This window comes from Thalassophryne amazonica, chromosome 6, assembly GCF_902500255.1.
Source record: "Thalassophryne amazonica chromosome 6, fThaAma1.1, whole genome shotgun sequence".
Classification (NCBI taxonomy): domain Eukaryota; kingdom Metazoa; phylum Chordata; class Actinopteri; order Batrachoidiformes; family Batrachoididae; genus Thalassophryne; species Thalassophryne amazonica.
This window is the reverse complement of record NC_047108.1, coordinates 64,921,324-64,938,998: the sequence shown is the minus strand read 5'-3', so window position 1 is coordinate 64,938,998 and position 17,675 is coordinate 64,921,324. Positions and strand designations below refer to the sequence as shown.

Below are 17,675 nucleotides of genomic sequence, written 5' to 3'. Positions count from 1 at the left end.
CGAAATGGGGAACCATGAAACATTCCACCTGCTGTCATGAGGATGCATGGTTGCACATACATGCATGATACACCAGCGACTGTTAAATGCACGCTTGTGCGCATGCACAAACACAGGGCGAGCAGCTGGAACGTGTTGCACCACATCGCGCCTCTGCTGTGGAGAAAAATAAATAAAACCACACCATAAAAAAATACCGCATTTTATTGAATCCCTCTTACTGAGCGGACAATACATGTATGTGAGCCGGCTGTTCCTCTGTAGATGACCCATGGTCACAGGCATACAGTCATAACATGACATGACTGAAGCAGCGGGCTCTTATCATGTCCACAACTGCTGGCCCAGCGTGTCCAGCCCAACACATGTGTCCTGTGGGCGGTGCACCACAGGACAGACACTGCGTAATGTGGAACAAAGCTCACATGGGTGACATGACAGATCGCCCGCTGCGTGTTATGATGTGACGGTCTGTTTAATCTGGACAGCCTGTCAGTGTGCGCGCCATGCACTCGTTCACCACAGCCCGTCGCAACAGCGATATATGTTTTTATTTATGTCCATGTGAGGACAGCAAGCCGACATACGCGCGTCACAGTGGACAGTTGTAAGGCCATGTCCATTAAACACTGTACGTGTTCTCCAGCTGTGACGTCCAGAACCAGAGATCTCAACAGCTGCTGTTGTCGGCGGCCACGCCCCTGTCTGTTCAGCACACACACCGTGTCACTCTCTGTTTCTGTGTTATGTGATAATTTTTTTTTTTTTTGTTATTTGTTATGTCATGTGTATGTAGTTAATGTAGTACTTATTAATATACCTGTCCTGGCTGTGGTCTGTGTTTTTAATGTGACATGTCGTGTGCACTGAGTCATCATTTGCAGCTGTCAGTGAATCACTGGTTAGCAATCAGCTGGGAGGCGGCTCACCATACTGTGTGCACTGAGACGTGGCTGGCCACTCCCCATCTGTACATACAAATCAGCAGTTCATGCAAGTGCGCTCCCACCCACCCCCTCCCCGGCACACCACATGTGTTGTGGATGGGGAGGGGGTGCACAAAACACATGCACGCCTCGTGTTGCAGGGAGGGAGTGCAACACACGTGCAATACACACGCACGGCACGTGTTGTCGGGGGTGGGGGCGTAGCACATGCGCAATACACAGGCACGGCATATGTGTTGAGGGGGTAGCTGACACACTGGCACGCCACATGTGTGTTGCTTTGCAATGCCACAGTCGTGGGGGCACTTAGACAAATTTCACATCCAGCTCAAAAGTGGTCGTCTGCTCACTATTTTCGTGCTGACAGATCGAATGGCCACACATTTTCTAATTGTACAGTGAGTGGTGTTAGATGTTCATGTGTGTCACCTGGAATCTGGCCGACACCTGCTGCGAGAGGGATCGAATGGGCTCTCACAGGACACACTATCTTTTGGTCGCTGGTGTGCACGAATAGTTGTAGCGACGAGTGTACGAGGTGTTAGAGGCAGCTCCGATTTTTCACAAATGGCATGCAATTCCTCCTTCATGCGCTAGTCGGCTTCAGTCATTATGCGTTAAGGGGCCCTAACATCTGAGACATGGCAATGCTCAGGAACACAGAACCACCCCTCCACAAACAGGGCTCAGACGTAATTGTGCCTAACTTTGGCATGGAAAACCGAGGAACTGTCTGACGCAACATCTGAGCTGTGAGCTCCATGCTTCCCGTCTGTGGCCACAACTCCCGCCCAACCTGCTGACTGTTGGTGGAGGGGCGGGGCCATTCTCATCCCTAAAAACTGTCAGTCATCCCGTCACTGGATCATTAATCTGTCTGCCCGCTACGTCCTCACCTTTCATAGAGGAGGGTGCCCACAATGAGGACAAATTAAGTCACTCAGTCAATTTCGCACATGTGCATAAAATTAATGCCAGCTTGCACACCTTAAAGCAGCTCCTCCCATCCCCCCACATGTATGCAACACAAGGCCTTGTGAAATCAACTCCCACACTGGCCCAATTTCTGCCCCGACACTTAGCTCTGGGCACTGCACCACTAAGACTGATGGAGTGGCGCTCAGCTGCAGGAATTTGGAATTCTCCCTCTCTGCGTTTCATGCCTCAGAAAGTCACCATCTGCTGTAGAGGAGAGCGGCAGACAGAATACAGAATAGAAAGATTTGGTCTGATGCTGCATGTGCATTCATGCATTGCCCCGGCTCTTTCTTTGGGTCATTGCAATGGAGAAAAAAAGTGATATGACAGAAAGGGCTCCTCTGTGGTATCAGAGGCTGCGCCATTTGCCTCAGTGGGGTGTTCTGCTACTTCCCCTGCAGTTTCTTGGCCACATTACAAACAGATATTTTTGCTAGGATTAGAATCCTGAAGTGGTGCTCCTGCACCCAAACAGCAAACTACAGTGGTTAAAACCAGAAAAAGTAGGGGTGGGCATGCCTCCCTTATAAAACAAGGTGATGCACATCTACAACCCCAATTCCAATGAAGTTGGGACGTTGTGTGAAATGTAAATAAAAACAGAATACAATGATATGAAAATCCTTTTCAACATATATTCAATTGAATACACCACAAGGACAAGACAAGACAAGAGGACGCTGAGGAAGCTGTGACTCTCACATCGAAACGTCAGTCCCATTGTACATTTTTGCTTTCAGCACCTTATTAAATTTTCTGGCACTTATTTCTGTGTTGCACCAGTTGTTTTTCTCTTTTACAAATTAGTCCTATCTGGTTGCACCAGATTTGTCTGTGCTATACAGAAGCATGGTGAACTCTTTGTTTTTGTTCTACAAGATATTTAATGTTCAAAATGATAAACTTTATTGTTTTTGTGCAAATACTTGCTCAATTTGAAATGGATGCCTGCAACACATGTCAAAAAAGTTGGACGGGACAACAAAAGACTGGGAAAGTTGATGAATGTTCAAAGAACACCTGTTTGGAAACAGGTGAGTGTCATGATTGGGTATAAAAGGAACATCCCCAAAAGGCTCAGCCATTCACAAGCTAAGATGGGGCGAGGATCACCACTTTATGAACAATCTGCATGAAAAAAGTGTCCAACAGTTTAAGAACAATTTTTCGTAACATTCAGTTGCAAGGAATTTAGGGATTCCATCATCTACAGTCCATAATATAATCAGAAGATTCAGAGAATCTGGAGAACTTTCTACACGTAAGCGACAAGGCCAAAAACCAACATTGAATGCCCGTGACCTTCGATCCCTTAGGCGGTGCTGCATTAAAAACCAACATCATTGTGTAAAGGATCGTACCGCATGGGCTCAGGAACACTTCAGAAAACCAATGTCAGTTAACACAGTTTGTCGCTACATCTACAACTGCAAGTTAAAATTCTACCATGCAAAGCAAAAGCCATACATCAACAACATCCAGAAACGCCGCTGCCTTCTCTGGGCCCGAGCTCATTTGAAATGGACAGACACAAAGTGGGAAAAGTGCGCTGTGGTCTGATGAGTCCACATTTCAAATCATGGACGTTGTGTCCTCCAGACAAAAGAGGAAGAAGACCATCCAGATTGTTACCAGCGCAAAGTTCAAAAGCCAGCATCTGTGATGGTATGGGGGTGTATTAGTGCCCATGGTGTGGGCAACTTACACATCTGTGATGGCACCAACAATGCTGAAAGGTACATCCAGGTTTTGGAGCAACGCTGCCATCCAAGCAACATCTTTTTCAGGGACGTCCCTGCTTATTTCAGCAAGACAATGCCAAGCCACATTCTGCATGTGTTACAACAGCGTGGCTTCATAGTAAAAGAGTGCGGTTACTTGACTGGCCTGCCTGCAGTCCAGACCTGTCGCCCATTGAAAATGCGTGGTGCATGAAGACCCCGGACTGTTGAACAACTGAAGTCGTACGTCAAGCAAGAATGGGAAAGAATTCCACCTACAAAGCTTCAACAATTAGTGTCCTCAGTTCCCAAACGCTTATTGAGTGTTGTTAGAAGGAAAGGTGATGTAACACAGTGGTAAACATACCACTTTTTTGAAACATGTTGCAGGCATTCATTTCAAAATGAGCAAATATTTGCACAAAAACAATAAAGTTTATCAGTTTGAACATTAAATATCTTGTCTTTGTGGTGTATTAAATTGAATATAGGTTGAAGAGGATTTGCACATCATTGTATTCTCTTTTATTCACATTTTACACAACGTCCCAACTTCATTGGAATTAGGGTTGTACATACATGGGCTATGAATGATATATTTTTCAAATGGAATGATTCAGTTTGGTGTGATAAAACACAAGCTAGTACAGTTTTTTTAATGCACACATTCGCTTTCCATAATAAATTAGAGTAAGTCAGAAGTGGCATGGCTTACCTTCAAATGTGTATTTCATGAAAAACCAGGAACCTTCTTTAGGTTTTTTCTACTGTGCTGAGGTCTATTAGTGCTGCTGCAGCTTACCTCTTGTTCACCACTGGGGGCAGCACCACATACAGTAGCAGCAAACACAGCATACAAAAGCCCACAAGAGGACACCAGGCATGGTTAGTGTAGGACAAACTGAGTCTTTCAGGGTCCCATCATCCCTTTGCACTCTGAGGGGTTCCAGTCCAACTTGCCAGTTGTAAATAATGAAAATGGTGTCACAACCCATCATGCATGAGGAAAAGAAATGCAAACCATTATGAAATGCAGTTACCAAAAGCATTCAGTTTTATGTTAATGTGTAAATCTGTTTTTTTTTTTTTTCTTTTTTTTTCCAAATCCCAATATGAAACACATCCAGGTTATATGAGATCAATATTCCGATTCCGAGCTCCTCCTTAGAGCCACTGCTCCTTCGCATTCAAAGGAGCCAGCTGAGGTGGTTCGGGCAATTGGTAAGGATGCATCCTGGGCGCCTCCCTAGGGAGGTGTTCCAGGCACGTTCAGATGGGAGGAGACTCCAGGGAAGACCCAGGACTAGGTGGAGAGATTATATCTCCACACTGGCCTGGGAACGCCTCGGTATCCACCAGTCAGGGGTGATTAATGTGGCCCAGGAAAGGGAGGTTTGGGGTCCCCTGCTAGGGCTGTTGCGCCCATGACCTGATCCCAGATAAGCAGTTGAAGATGACTGATGTTCCCATTCCAGAAGGTCCTTAATTTCCAATATCTGTGAGAAAACAAATTGGTGTTCTGAGCTGAGGTGTGTCGCTCACTGAGGATTTTTTTAACTGTATTAGAAAGACAAAATCAGCCAGGTAACAATTTACTCAGACTGACTTCAAATATGAATAAATGAAGTATTTTTATTAATTTGTTTTGGTGGTTTCGTATTGAGTTTTGTAAATGAGGAAAAGCGCGACTGTCTGAAAACGGTTCATGTATTCAGAGCGGGTCTGCCATCTAGTGTTCAAGAGATGAAAGTTCAGCCACTTACCCAACAATAAATAAATTTAACTCTTTCACCAAAACATCAAATCTAGGCTTGCATCTTAGATGTACCTTCTGGTAAATTGTAGTTGTAGTTTTGAGATCTGCACAATAAATGTTCTCAAAATTACATTATACCTATTTTTGTTTTTTGTTGTTGTAATTTTTTATGTATTTTTTTATCTATTTACCTTTACTAAGGGAGCCATTCAGAAACACTTAAATTATAATTTCTACGCTTAAGTTTATATCGTGATATATACCGTTACCGTGAAGGGATTCAGTTTATACCATGATATGAATTTTAGGCCATATCGCCCAGCCCTATGTGGAAGTAACAGTGACACAAACCTAACCATTTTCTAGAATTAACATTGAGCCCTTGACTGGTTCATAGTACATATCAATTATAAAAGTATATACAAATATATCAATTCATCAGTCCGTCTCACTGTATCTATTACTTTAAAATCTATTTTTCATTTCATGTTTTCAGTTGTTACAGATCTGCTAATATACTAAATACTGCTAAATACTAAAAGTGGTTGACTGAATCATTGTTCATCTGTTAAAGTTGTGGTAGTTTTCTACTGAGGATAGTGTGCAGTCCAGCTTGCTTCCGTCTTGGCATTTCAACTAATATGTCAGCTTTAATTACAATGACTCTTGGACCCCTTGTGCAGCTTCCCATCGATTCCTGCATTCAGATCGGGGGCTGTTTAATGCAGAATCACACCCGGCTTCTCAGCTGCCTGCTAACCCCGTGTGGGGGATTTAGATCGCTGTGACTCTTACATGAAACACAGAGTAATGACACAGTGGCTCATCATCCCAGAGGTGCTAATTGTTCTGATTTTAATGTGTGCAGATTTTCACAACCAGAGAGGTTTTTTACTCTGCACTTGGAGTAAAATGTGTAGAGGGAGTGATGTAAATTTCACCCTTATCACAGTGACGTTTGTTGTTTTGTTGGGAAGAAAAAGTAGTTGATGATTATCGCATTTCTGTTATTTTAAGTGGAGAAGCTCTTTTCCAAAAAGGTTTCGGAGAAAAGTTGTAATTCAACAAGCATATCCTTTTGTTCCTTTGCAGCTCTGTGTACTTTCTTGAGGACACTGAACCCTGAGGAATTTCAGTGCAGCTTGTCATTATTCCGCTCACGGCTCCCAGCAGCTGGCAAATTCAGCTTCAGCCTTTGATAATGTGGAAAAATCATGAAGTATTCATGAAACCTGTCCATATGCACACATCCATGTTGTGTGTGCATTTCTCTCTCTTTTTTTTCCTGATGTTTTCGTCATTACAGATCAATTAGGATGCTTGTGTAATATGTAATGAATAATTACTCAGGCTGCTTTTGTTTTCTTTGGCTGTAACACTCCGTCCCCTTTGGGATTCACATGGAGCCGAAATAAACACGTTAATCCCGTTCGGTGCTGCTCCGCTTCGGTTCCCTCCAGGGTTCACCTCTAGCTGGTGCATCATTTAAATAGTGAATCTGTGTCTTATTGGGCGTGGTGCTGATGTTTGTGAAGATGTGTGCGTGGGGTGTGGGGGGGGGCTATGTTTTGGTCCCCAAATCTGCTGCAGATGAGAAGAATGTCCCCATCAGGAGGTGGGTGGGCAGTTTGCTGTGTAAAATGATTGACTGACAGTTAAGGCAAGTCTGTATGGAGAGGTGGGAGGAATGCTTGATGTAGATGGTGGATTCCAAGGCTGTTGCTGTGGAAACAGAGGCACTAGAGGTGTTGCACAGAAAGCAGAGGATTTTTTGGGGGGGCTTACTTAAGGATTCTAAGCATGAGTGGGAGCGTCTGCCTGCCCCAAGCCCCACCGTTCCGCTTGCATAATCTACTGCAAAAGAAGATCAATGGGGATTTTGTGCTTGATTGTCATCGTCTGTCTCTCTGAAATACCAGTTGAAGAGACAGGAGCAGGAAAAGGAGCAGTGTCAAAGTGAAGGGGAGCAAGAGGAGTGACGCTGCCTGCACATCATCCGTGCAGCTGTGTCCTATCGCCTCCCGCTCTGATCAAAGACATATTGGAACAGTTATTTCTAATACAATCTTTAAAAATTAGTCCTGTGGTCATCCTGGGTGGTTGTGATCCAGGACGGTTCTGCAGTGTTTCTGTGAAGGCTTTCAGTTGTCCAAGTGGTTTCCATAGTAGAGAAGCTTGAATCTTCGACTGGACTGGGTTGCTTGACGCGAGGACGTTTCGCTTCAGATCGCAGAAGCTTCCTCAGCTAAAATTCTTGCTCTGGTAGTCTGACTTCTGCCTGACCTTTGTAGAGAAGAACAAACAGAAGCCACAAAAGCTGGAGTTTTAAACCTAACCAGATGCCTCCTACCGAGAGGCAGACTGCTATTGGCTAGTGACTAAACAATTGCTTTAATTAGCACTTATTGTGCTCTAGTTAGCACTCTCCTAATGACAGGGTAGCTGTCCCTCCTAACAATGGGACTGACGCCTCTCCTGATGACGTGAACGATTCATTACCATGAACAAAAGACTGAAACTGCTTTGACCTGAGTACCCCATTGTAAACAGGGGACAAAGCATGTCTCAGGCCCCCCTCCCGGGTTAAGGCTGGGTTTCAACTGTTTCACATACAGTGCCTCCTTCACCCCTCTCTCAAACCCCTTTCTTCTCTCTGGCTAAGATTTTAACTTCCTTGTCCTCAAATGTGTGGTTAGTGTCTTTAACCCTCTGGGGTCCGAGGGCATTTTTTTGGACAGTTCACTCACCTGGCATAAATGTTTTATTATTGCTGTTAACAGCTCTCCCTGCATCCCACAATCAAGTTTTGTGTCTCTTTTTTCAGGACAACCTGTGCTTTCAGAATATATATGTTTTTGTTGTGATTTATAAGTGTAATATAGGTTTACAATCAAAAATAGGCAAGGAAAAAAAAAGCAAAAAATAATTTTCCACACACATTTATTCAAAACACACAGCAAACTATAATAAGCAACTGTTTTGACACATTATAAAGGTAATTTGAGGTCTTGTGTGAAAGTCTGCACAACCAAAAGGTTCAAACAATAAACACAAATGCACATTTTGAACAATATATGCAAAATGGTCTATGTGTTTTGTTGTCCATTGATATGGAAAACAGTGCTTTATGCAGAGAAAGCAACAGAGTTATCCAGTAACATTTACATGCAAACTAGTGGAGCAATCCTGATAGTTACACACTCTTTGTTTGAGCACGTAAGATTGTCATCAGAGGCTCTCCGTCTGCTCCTGCTTTCACTGATCGCTGTGCGTAATGGCACAGGGCACACTGAGTATGTACTAATAGTATGTACTCATTGGAGCACCCAGGGGGCTATTCAAACAGGCCAACTAGTAACACATCACTCCTGAAAATGATCTTTGGCTTTTCACGTGAGGTAAATCTGCCCTATGATTGGATTTTGGAAAACCATGTGACGGTGAACCAATTCCGGTTGGACACTCACATTTCGCACGTCATTACACAGCTTCTATGAGGAGTACAAAGATGGCCGATGGCTGGCTCAAAAGTCCGTGGAGTTAACTTTTCAGCAAAAAAAAAAGTAAGTTTCTATCTCATATCATTCAAAAGTTATTTATAATTTAGTAAAGCTTGGTCTTAGCCATCCCCAGATGGTTAAGGATAACCCTTCACACATAAACTGCATACTGAGGTCCACTGGCGCCCTCTCTGTGGTGCTGGTATAGCCTTTTGTGTAACGGCTGCTTAGTCTCACCTATGTAGTGTTCGTTACAGTTTTCCTGACATCTGATGGAATACACTACATTGCTCTGTTTGTAACTAGGGATCCTATCCTTAGGGTGAACTAATTTCTGTCTCAAGGTGTTAACAGGTTTAAAGTAAACTGGGATTTTGTGCTGTCTGAAGATCCTCTGTAGTTTTTCCCCTACTCCTGCTAAATAAGGGAGAGACACTCCTCTTCTTCTTGTCTCCGTCTCCTGTCTGTCTGGTCTCTTTGTACTCTGGGACTTCTTCACTTTATTCAGGGACCATCGTGGGTACCCACATACTGTGAGGGCTTTCCGGACAAGTTGTTGTTGTTTAGCCCTTCCCTGTGTAGTTGTGGGCACCTGTAGGGCTCTGTGTTGAAGAGTCCTGATCACCCCGAACTTGTGTTCAACTCAGACCACCATGTGGAGAACACACGAGATTTTGTGAACAAGATCAAGGACCTTCAGCTGGAGGCAGATGAAACTATGGTGTCATTTGACCGAACTCTATTCAGACCCAGACCAGGGGACCAATTTTAGAGGTGGTGAGAGGGAGCTGAGTGATGCATTTGCAGCCATGTTGGCTGGCCTGCAGTCCTTCTTTCATTTCTAAACGGATGGCTGTATGGATCCGGGACCATCGTGTGCAATTTCTCTGGTTATCACAAGAGCTGGACATCAGCCATTTTCTGGCAGATTTCACTTTTAACAAGAGATTTTGTCATGGAAAGCCGCGCGGAGGCTTCGCGCGTCATGACGGAGCCGCTGATGGAGCGAGACAAAGAACGCCTCCATTTTGGAGTGTCAGAGAACAAGTTGGGACATGGCTATCTCGGCTTTCAGTGGCTTACCAGTCGAGTGAGTATAAGAGAAATTGTGGAGAGCTGGGCATGTCCCAACTTGTCCTCTGACACTCCAAAACGGAGGTGTTCTTTGTCTCGCTCCATCAGCGAATCCGTCGTGTTAAAAGTGAAATCTGCCGGAAAATGGCTGATGTCCAGCTCTTGTGATAACCAGAGAAATTGCACACGATGGTCCCGGATCCACACAGCCATCCGTTTAGAAATGAAATGGTCGTTTCAGCCTGTCGATCACGGCTCGGAGCGCGGCGCGCCGCATTATGGGCCGTCCTTAAAGCGGTAGTAACACTCCTTAATCTCTGTGAAGCCCATAAAATTTTCACCGAAAGCCATGTGAATTTTCCGAATGGTTTCCAGCTGCCTGTCTCTAACAGTTTCTGAAAAAATTCTGATGGAACAAAGCCCAAATCATTCCGCCATTTCCTCGCAATGAAAAAAACGACGAGAGGGGTGGACCAGTGCTCACTCAAAGCCTTCCCACAGGCGAATGACGCAACCGACAGGTGTGAAAAAACCCACGCATGCGCACGAAGGTTCAAGCTTGGCTGACGTAAAAACATATGAATCAAATCCATATATTTTTTGCATAAAATAAAATGGTGGGATACTTTTCTCACAGACCTCGTATAAACTTCACTTCACACATCCATAACCAAAAATTACAGCCTCCCTTTGCTGTTTTGTGATCATAAATCATGTTCCACCGCAAAAGTCCATTAGAAATGGGAACTCCTGCGCCCCTATGTCACACTGAAATTATTCCGGAGTGTCTTTGCTCCGGGAGATGGAACACATTGGGGAGTATTCTTTGTTTTGTTTGGCGAATGATGTTGCTGACATAGATTTTGGGATGGCCTCTCGATTCTATTGGCGCTGGTGGTTCCATAGAGGTGTCAATCATCCAAATAGACAAATGGTGTCCCAAGATAATGCCATGTGTAACATTCATTGTGTGTTCAGAGGCACGCTGAGCATTACACATGGGGTGACAAGGGGTTTTGTTTGGTGGATTTTTTCTAATCAAACACAAAAAACAGTTACAGATGGAATGAATACCTTTTGTGATATAAGTGAAACAAAATGATTAGTGTAGTTTGGTACCTGAGAAATATCAAATGGCACACATTGCCAAAATCGCCCATTTGGAGAGTTTTCCTAAAGATTACTCAACACATACTTCTCTAGAACTTCTCTGTTTCAGTTTTTGGCATCAGCTTTGGTGTGCAGATAGTGGTCAAAAGTTGTAATATGACTTTCTAGAGGTTTTGGGTTTCAGCTGCATTATTCCAAGGAGCAATTCACTCTAAAAGTGTACTTTTTTAGGCACAAATGAAACTTAATTTTTTTTGTTGGTGGTGCCATCTTCATTTACTCTGACTCAATTCAATTTCAATGTATTTAATTTATATAGCACCAAATCACAACAAAGTTGCCTCAAGGCACTTCACACAAGTAAGGTCTAACCTTACTAACCCCCAAAGAAAGCTCACAGGTGACAGTGGTAAAGAAAAACTCCCTCTGATGAGTTGAAGAAGAAACCTTAAGCAGACCAGACTCAAAGCCGTGACCCTCTGCTTGGGCCATGCTACCGACACAGTTTACAAAACAATTCACAAAACGAATATACAGGAAATGTTGCCGCTGCACAGGACAGGAGGGTTACAGAAACAGACACCACACCCATCTCCGGATGGAGCCGTACCTCAAACAGAGAGAAACTAGAGACATTCATCACGAAATGCCCCACTCGCAGTACTATTTTCCATGTAAAGTACAGTAACGTACATGTGTGGGGAAGGTATTTGGTTGAACCCTCATGTGTTTGATGCAAACTGGGATACACAGTGGAAAAATTGTAGATTGACATTATATTTATTTAGAGGATGAGGCCAACAGTGACCATAAAAAGTTGGTAGCCTTTGAACAAATGCAACTATTGGTAATTTTTTAAAAGTAGGTCAAGGTCACCGGCCTTCGAACCCATGCGAAGTACTCCTCCAAGGCATGTACCCACCAAATATGAAGTTTTTGAAAAGCAATAGGTGCCAAGGTACATTGCGGCGAACAATTTTCAGGCGAAGGATTTGACAGTTGTGACCTTGAAAAGTAGGTCAAGGCCACCGACCTTCAAACCCGTCCGAAGTACTCCTCCAAAGCATGCACCCACCAAATATGAAGTTTCTGCGAGCAACGGGTGCCGAGCAATGTTGCGTGAAGGATTTGGCAGTTGTGACCTTGGAAAGTAGGTCAAGGTCACCAGCCTTCAAACCCATGTGAAGTACTCCTCCAAAGCATGCACCCACCAAATATGAAGTTTCTGTGAGGAAAAGGTGCCGAGCAACGTTGCGGCAAAGTATATATATGACAGTTGTGACCGTTGGCGACCTTGAAAAGTAGGTCAAGGTCACTGGCCTTCGAACCCATGCGAAGTACTCCTCCAAAGCATGTACCCACCAAATATGAAGTTTCTGCGAGCAATAGGTGTGAAGCTACGTTGCGGCGAAGGATTTGATAGTTGTGACCACTGGTGACCTTGAAAAGTAGGTCAATGTCACTGGCCTTCGAACACCTCCAAGGCCAGTACCCACCAAATATGAAGTTTTTGCGAGTAATAGGTGCCGAGCTACGTTGCAGTGAATGAATTGCGGCTGGACATACAGACGGAAGGACAACCCATATGCTATATGCCCCACATAAAAACAGAATCAGGCATCAGAAAGACAACAAATACAGTATAATTTGTCAGCATTAAGGAACAAGAAAAACAAAAGAAATACTAAGGTGATCACCGGCCAATAGCCCTAAGCTTCACTAAAAGACCCAAACTTTAGATAAAGTTGAGGCCTCAGCACGCTTCGTTTCCTAATAAAATGAATTTAAGAGTAAAAAGCATAGTAATATACTATGCCAGTATGTTCGCCATACGAAAGGGAAAATAAGTGTCTTGAGTCTAGACTTGAAAGTCTCTACAGAATCTGACTGTTTTATTGACGCAGGGAGATCATTCCACAGAACAGGGGCACGATAACAGAAAGCTCTATGACCCGCAGACTTTTTATTCACCCTAGGGACACAAAGCAGTCCTCCACCCTGAGAACGTAGAGCCCGGGCCGGTACATAGGGTTTAAGTAGCTCAGCTAAGTAGGGAAGTGCCAGTCCATGAACAGCTTTAATAGATTAGTAGTAGAACCTTAAAATCTGATCTCACAGGGACAGCAAGCCAGTGAAGAGATGTCAGAATGGGTGGTCAAACTTTCTGCTTCCTGTCAAAAGTCTGGCAGCAACATTTTGAACCAACTGGAGACCCCATTTTTAGGGGCGGACTGTTTGGTCTGCCCCTAAAAATCGGTCCTCCTTTTGCATTTGCGCATGCATCATTTCGGACCACAGCAGCACATCTGAGATGGAGTCTCTTCACCCAAAGCAATCAGATGGATTGATGGGATTATTAACGATCAGATAATAAAGGTAAAACCTCTTAAATCATTCTAAAGTCAGTTTTAAGCAGAAACTAGGCCGTTTTAAGCAGAAACTCTGTGAAATTCTGTGACGCTTTGAAATGACCGACACTCAGTGAACTCATCAGGTAGCAGCTCATTTAGCAGCGGCACTCTGATTGTTTCATCTGTCTTTTTTGATGAAATATTGCTGAATTTATGTGGAAATGATTGTTGTACAAAAGCTTTAGTTATCTGTTGCTGAGATAGATGATGACTGGAGTGCAGTTTGAAGCAGAAACAAGGTTTTAATTTGTAAACCTCGGCTAATGACGCATGCGCAGATGCAAAAGCCTGACCGATTTTTAGGGGGGACCGTTCGGGCTGCGACACCGGCACTCCAGATTGTGTGTAGTGATAAACCCAGACAGCCCTATACAGTCCTATCTATTAACAAACCCTCACCAACAGCACTGATTCCATTAGAGTTCATATGGAGGTCTGTAGTTGACATTTCTTTCAAGAAAACATCTTCATAAAATTGCCAGGTACTGTAGAAGAATGTTATACTGTGGGACAGTCCCTTCTTTATATCAAAGGAACAACTACACAAAAACAGCAAAGAGCTTATATATATATATATATATATTGCTCCCAAGTTGTTGCCTTTATTTGATACTGAGACAAATAAAAAGTTGTGTCATTAAAAATTCACGTAATCTTCAGGGTAATCTGTAAAGAGATGTGTGTAATGTTAGCTAACGTCAAGCTAAGTGGTAGTTGACAAGTGTTTTCTCACTGTACGAATGACATGTAAAGCTTCAAACATTCCTGTGATTTGCTGGCAAAGGCAGGTGACAATACATAAAAAAAACTCTGGACATCATTGATGTTTATTTTTGAAAACTGTTGCAGGTGTCATACTATGAAGATGAAACTGTGATGCTACAGTGTACGAAAACAAAATTAAACTTTGAATACACAGCCTGTTGAAAGTGGAGCCTTCAAGTGATATAAGAAAGAAATAGTTCTTGGGATTTGGGGAAAGTTTCTGCTGTTCCTAAAAGAAGACTTTAAATGCGTCTGTCAGAGTTGGTTGTGTGTTTAATCGACAATAATTATCTCTGTTCTGTCTTCTAAGGTTCTCCATACTACGATAATGTGAGGCCTCTGTGCTACAGTGACTCAGATGCAGTTTTACTGTGTTTTGATATCAGCCGCCCAGACACTGTGGACAGCAGTCTGAAGAAGGTAATGGCTTCACCTGGTCACTTCAGTCATAATTATCTCCTCTAAGGCTGCTTTTTGACCATAGTATTACTTAGGAACAAGCCTTCACTGACTTAACAAAGGCATTCGACAGCATGCCACACCCAGTTCTATGGAAGATCCTGCCCAGCAAAATTCTTCATGGTCCTGAGGCTTCTCTGCAATGGCATGTCCATCACAATTCTGGTAAACAGCACAACAACAGAAGCCTTCAATATTCAGTCAGGAGTAAAGCAGGACTGTGCCATCACCCCTACACTCTGAATTATCTTTGTGGCAACAGTCCTCTAGCTAAACAAGGACAAGGTGCCACCATTAATTGACAGTATGTACAGGACGGATGGAAAGCTCTTCGACCTGAGGTGACTGGAAGCCAAGAAGAAAATCACCATCACGTCCTGGACTTCCAGTACGTTGACGACAGCGGTGCGTCTTCCTTTATGGAAGATGGTCTTCAGAAAATCCTTGAAACCTTCGATGAAGCCTACACCAAGCTTGGTCTTCACATCAACCTGAAGAAGACACAGGTCCTGTGTCAGCCTCCACCCAACATGGTCAGTCCAGAGCTTCCTCCTGTGAAGCTGCACAGGCAGGTCTTGGAGAACGTGACCCACTTTCCATACCTGGGCAGCCATGTGTCAGAAAACACCAACATTGACAACGAGATCCAACACTGACTCAAGTGTGCAGAAACTGCCTTTGGCTGACTTTAGACCTGTGTTTTTGACATCTGAGACCTTTGACACAAGACCAAAATCCTTGTCTACAAAGCACCACCTGGATCACCTACCACCACCCCCTGAAGATCCTTGGGCCATTCCACTAATACTGCCTGAGGAGTATCCTCCACATCAGGAGGGAAGACTACCATATCAGCATGAGCTGGCTGAAGCCAAGCTCCAGAGCATCGAGTGTGTCATCACCAAGAACCAGCTTTGGTGGGTGGGTCACGTCGTTACGATGGATGACAGCTGACTTCCAAAGCAGGTTATCTACTCCCAACTGAGTGAAGGAAAATGGCCCACTGGAGGGTAGAAGAAACGTTACAAGGACCTCTTGCAGCACAACCTCAAGAACTGCTCCATCAAGTGGAAGACCTGGGAAAAACAAGGGAGGGATCAAGCCAGCTGGCAAGTAGTGATCCATATGGGAATGGAAGTCTTCAAAAAATGTGGACGAACAAGACAGAGGAGAAAAAGTAAGGACTGAGCGCAAGATCCTGACTGGCAGAAGCTTTCCACAGCAACCACGTACAATGGCTATAAGTAATATTGCACATCAACACTGGGCCTATTCAGTCATCTCTGTGTCCACCATCCTGTCTGGGAATTGACCAAGAGACCATCTTCCTTTCCACCAATGGATTGCCACAGCGATGACTCAGGAACACAATAAAGTTTATTTGTTTATTTTTTAAATACAACTCCTTTCAAGAAACATAAACATAAAAAGCAACATTTCTGTAAGGAAATAGCCATAAATACTGGACTACAGACACTGAACCAAATGTGGAGGTTGTGGGTTTAAGTAGGCAAACACACAGTGTAGCCTCCCACCTACAACAATTGTCCCATCACTGCAGCCACTATTGGTAAGACAGGGTGTTTATGTCTTGGTGGAGGTTGTAGTTTTGTAGCCTCCTGTACTGTACTTCAAGGGAACTCTGGTAATATTCAACATGGACTCTAGATGTTTTGGTGTTCATCCAGCCCTGCGACAGACTGGCGGCCTGTCTAGGGTGTCCCCTGCCTCAACCTTATGACAACTCGGATGGGCAACAGTTGCCCCCCGCGACCCTTCATTGAAGTAAGCATGTATAGAAAATGGATGGTGTTCATCCAATCAAGGCTTTGGTCTTACAGAGCGAGTCCCTCATCAGTAAATGACCTTTAATAACTCTGGAGACCAGCACCACCGAGGCTAGGGGAAACTGCTAACTGTATTATCTGTGATTTTAAGAAGTTTCATTATATTTAGTGAGGTTAACATAAGCACCTGTCCATTCTACCTGACACTTCAAATGACTTTTGTGTAAATTCAGAGGCAAAGAGAAGCGTTTTTTGTGTGTTTGTTTGTTTGTTTGTTTTGTTTTTTAAGCTTGCTCAGTACAAATATGCTATGTAGCCTCTTAGGCTGTGATGGTGTTGGGATTTTAAAACAATACTACACTGATTAAAGTCATTTTTATCCGGAGTGAAAACATGAACCCCAAAACAAACAGAGCCCAAGTTAAAAAGTACCATAATTACCATTTTCTCACTCACTCATCACTCATCTTCAAATGCATTTCCGGGTTTGTGTCGCAGGGGCATCAGCTCCAGCAGGGGACCCCAGACTTCCCTTTCCCGGGCCACATTGACCACCTCTGACTGGGGGATCCTGAGGCTTTCCCATGCCAGTGTGGAGATATAATCTCTCCACCTAGTCCTGGGTCTTCCCCGGGGTCTCCTCCCAGATGGACGTGCCTGGAACACCTCCCTTTGGAGGCGCCCAGGAGGCATCCTTACCAGATGCCCGAACCACCTCAGCTGGCTCCTTTCAATGTGAAGGAACAGCGACTCTACTCCGAGCTTCCCATGGATGACCAAACTTTTCACCCTATCTCTAAGGGAGACACCAGCCACCCTCCTGAGGAAGCCCTTTTCGGCTGCTTGTACCCGTGATCTAGTTCTTTCGGTCATGACCCAACACTCATGACCATAGGTGAGAGTAGGAACAAAGATTGACCAGTAGATCGAGAGCTTCGCCTTGTGGGTCAGCTCCCTTTTCATCACAACAGTCCGGTAGACTTTACCAGGGAGGCTCAGTAGTGTGATGCCCCAGTAGTTGGCACACACTCTCTGGTCCCCCTTTTTAAATATGGGGACCACCACCCCAGTTTGCCACTCCTTAGGCACTGTCCCAGACCTCAACGCAATGTTGAAGAGACATCTCATCCAAGACAACCCCTCCACACCCAGAGCCTTCGGCATTTC

At 44.2% G+C, this 17,675-nt stretch overlaps 1 protein-coding gene across 1 annotated transcript in view; it reads left to right on the top strand.

The window, feature by feature from the left end:
• The window catches only part of rnd1b (Rho family GTPase 1b), a 35,454-nt gene that overhangs the window by 11,297 nt on the left and 6,482 nt on the right, over nucleotides 1-17,675 (top strand). Inside the window, exon 3 of the mRNA XM_034172339.1 lies at nucleotides 14,573-14,682. Within this exon, the coding sequence (XP_034028230.1) occupies nucleotides 14,573-14,682 (110 nt within the window). The remainder of the gene's footprint in view (nucleotides 1-14,572; nucleotides 14,683-17,675) is intronic.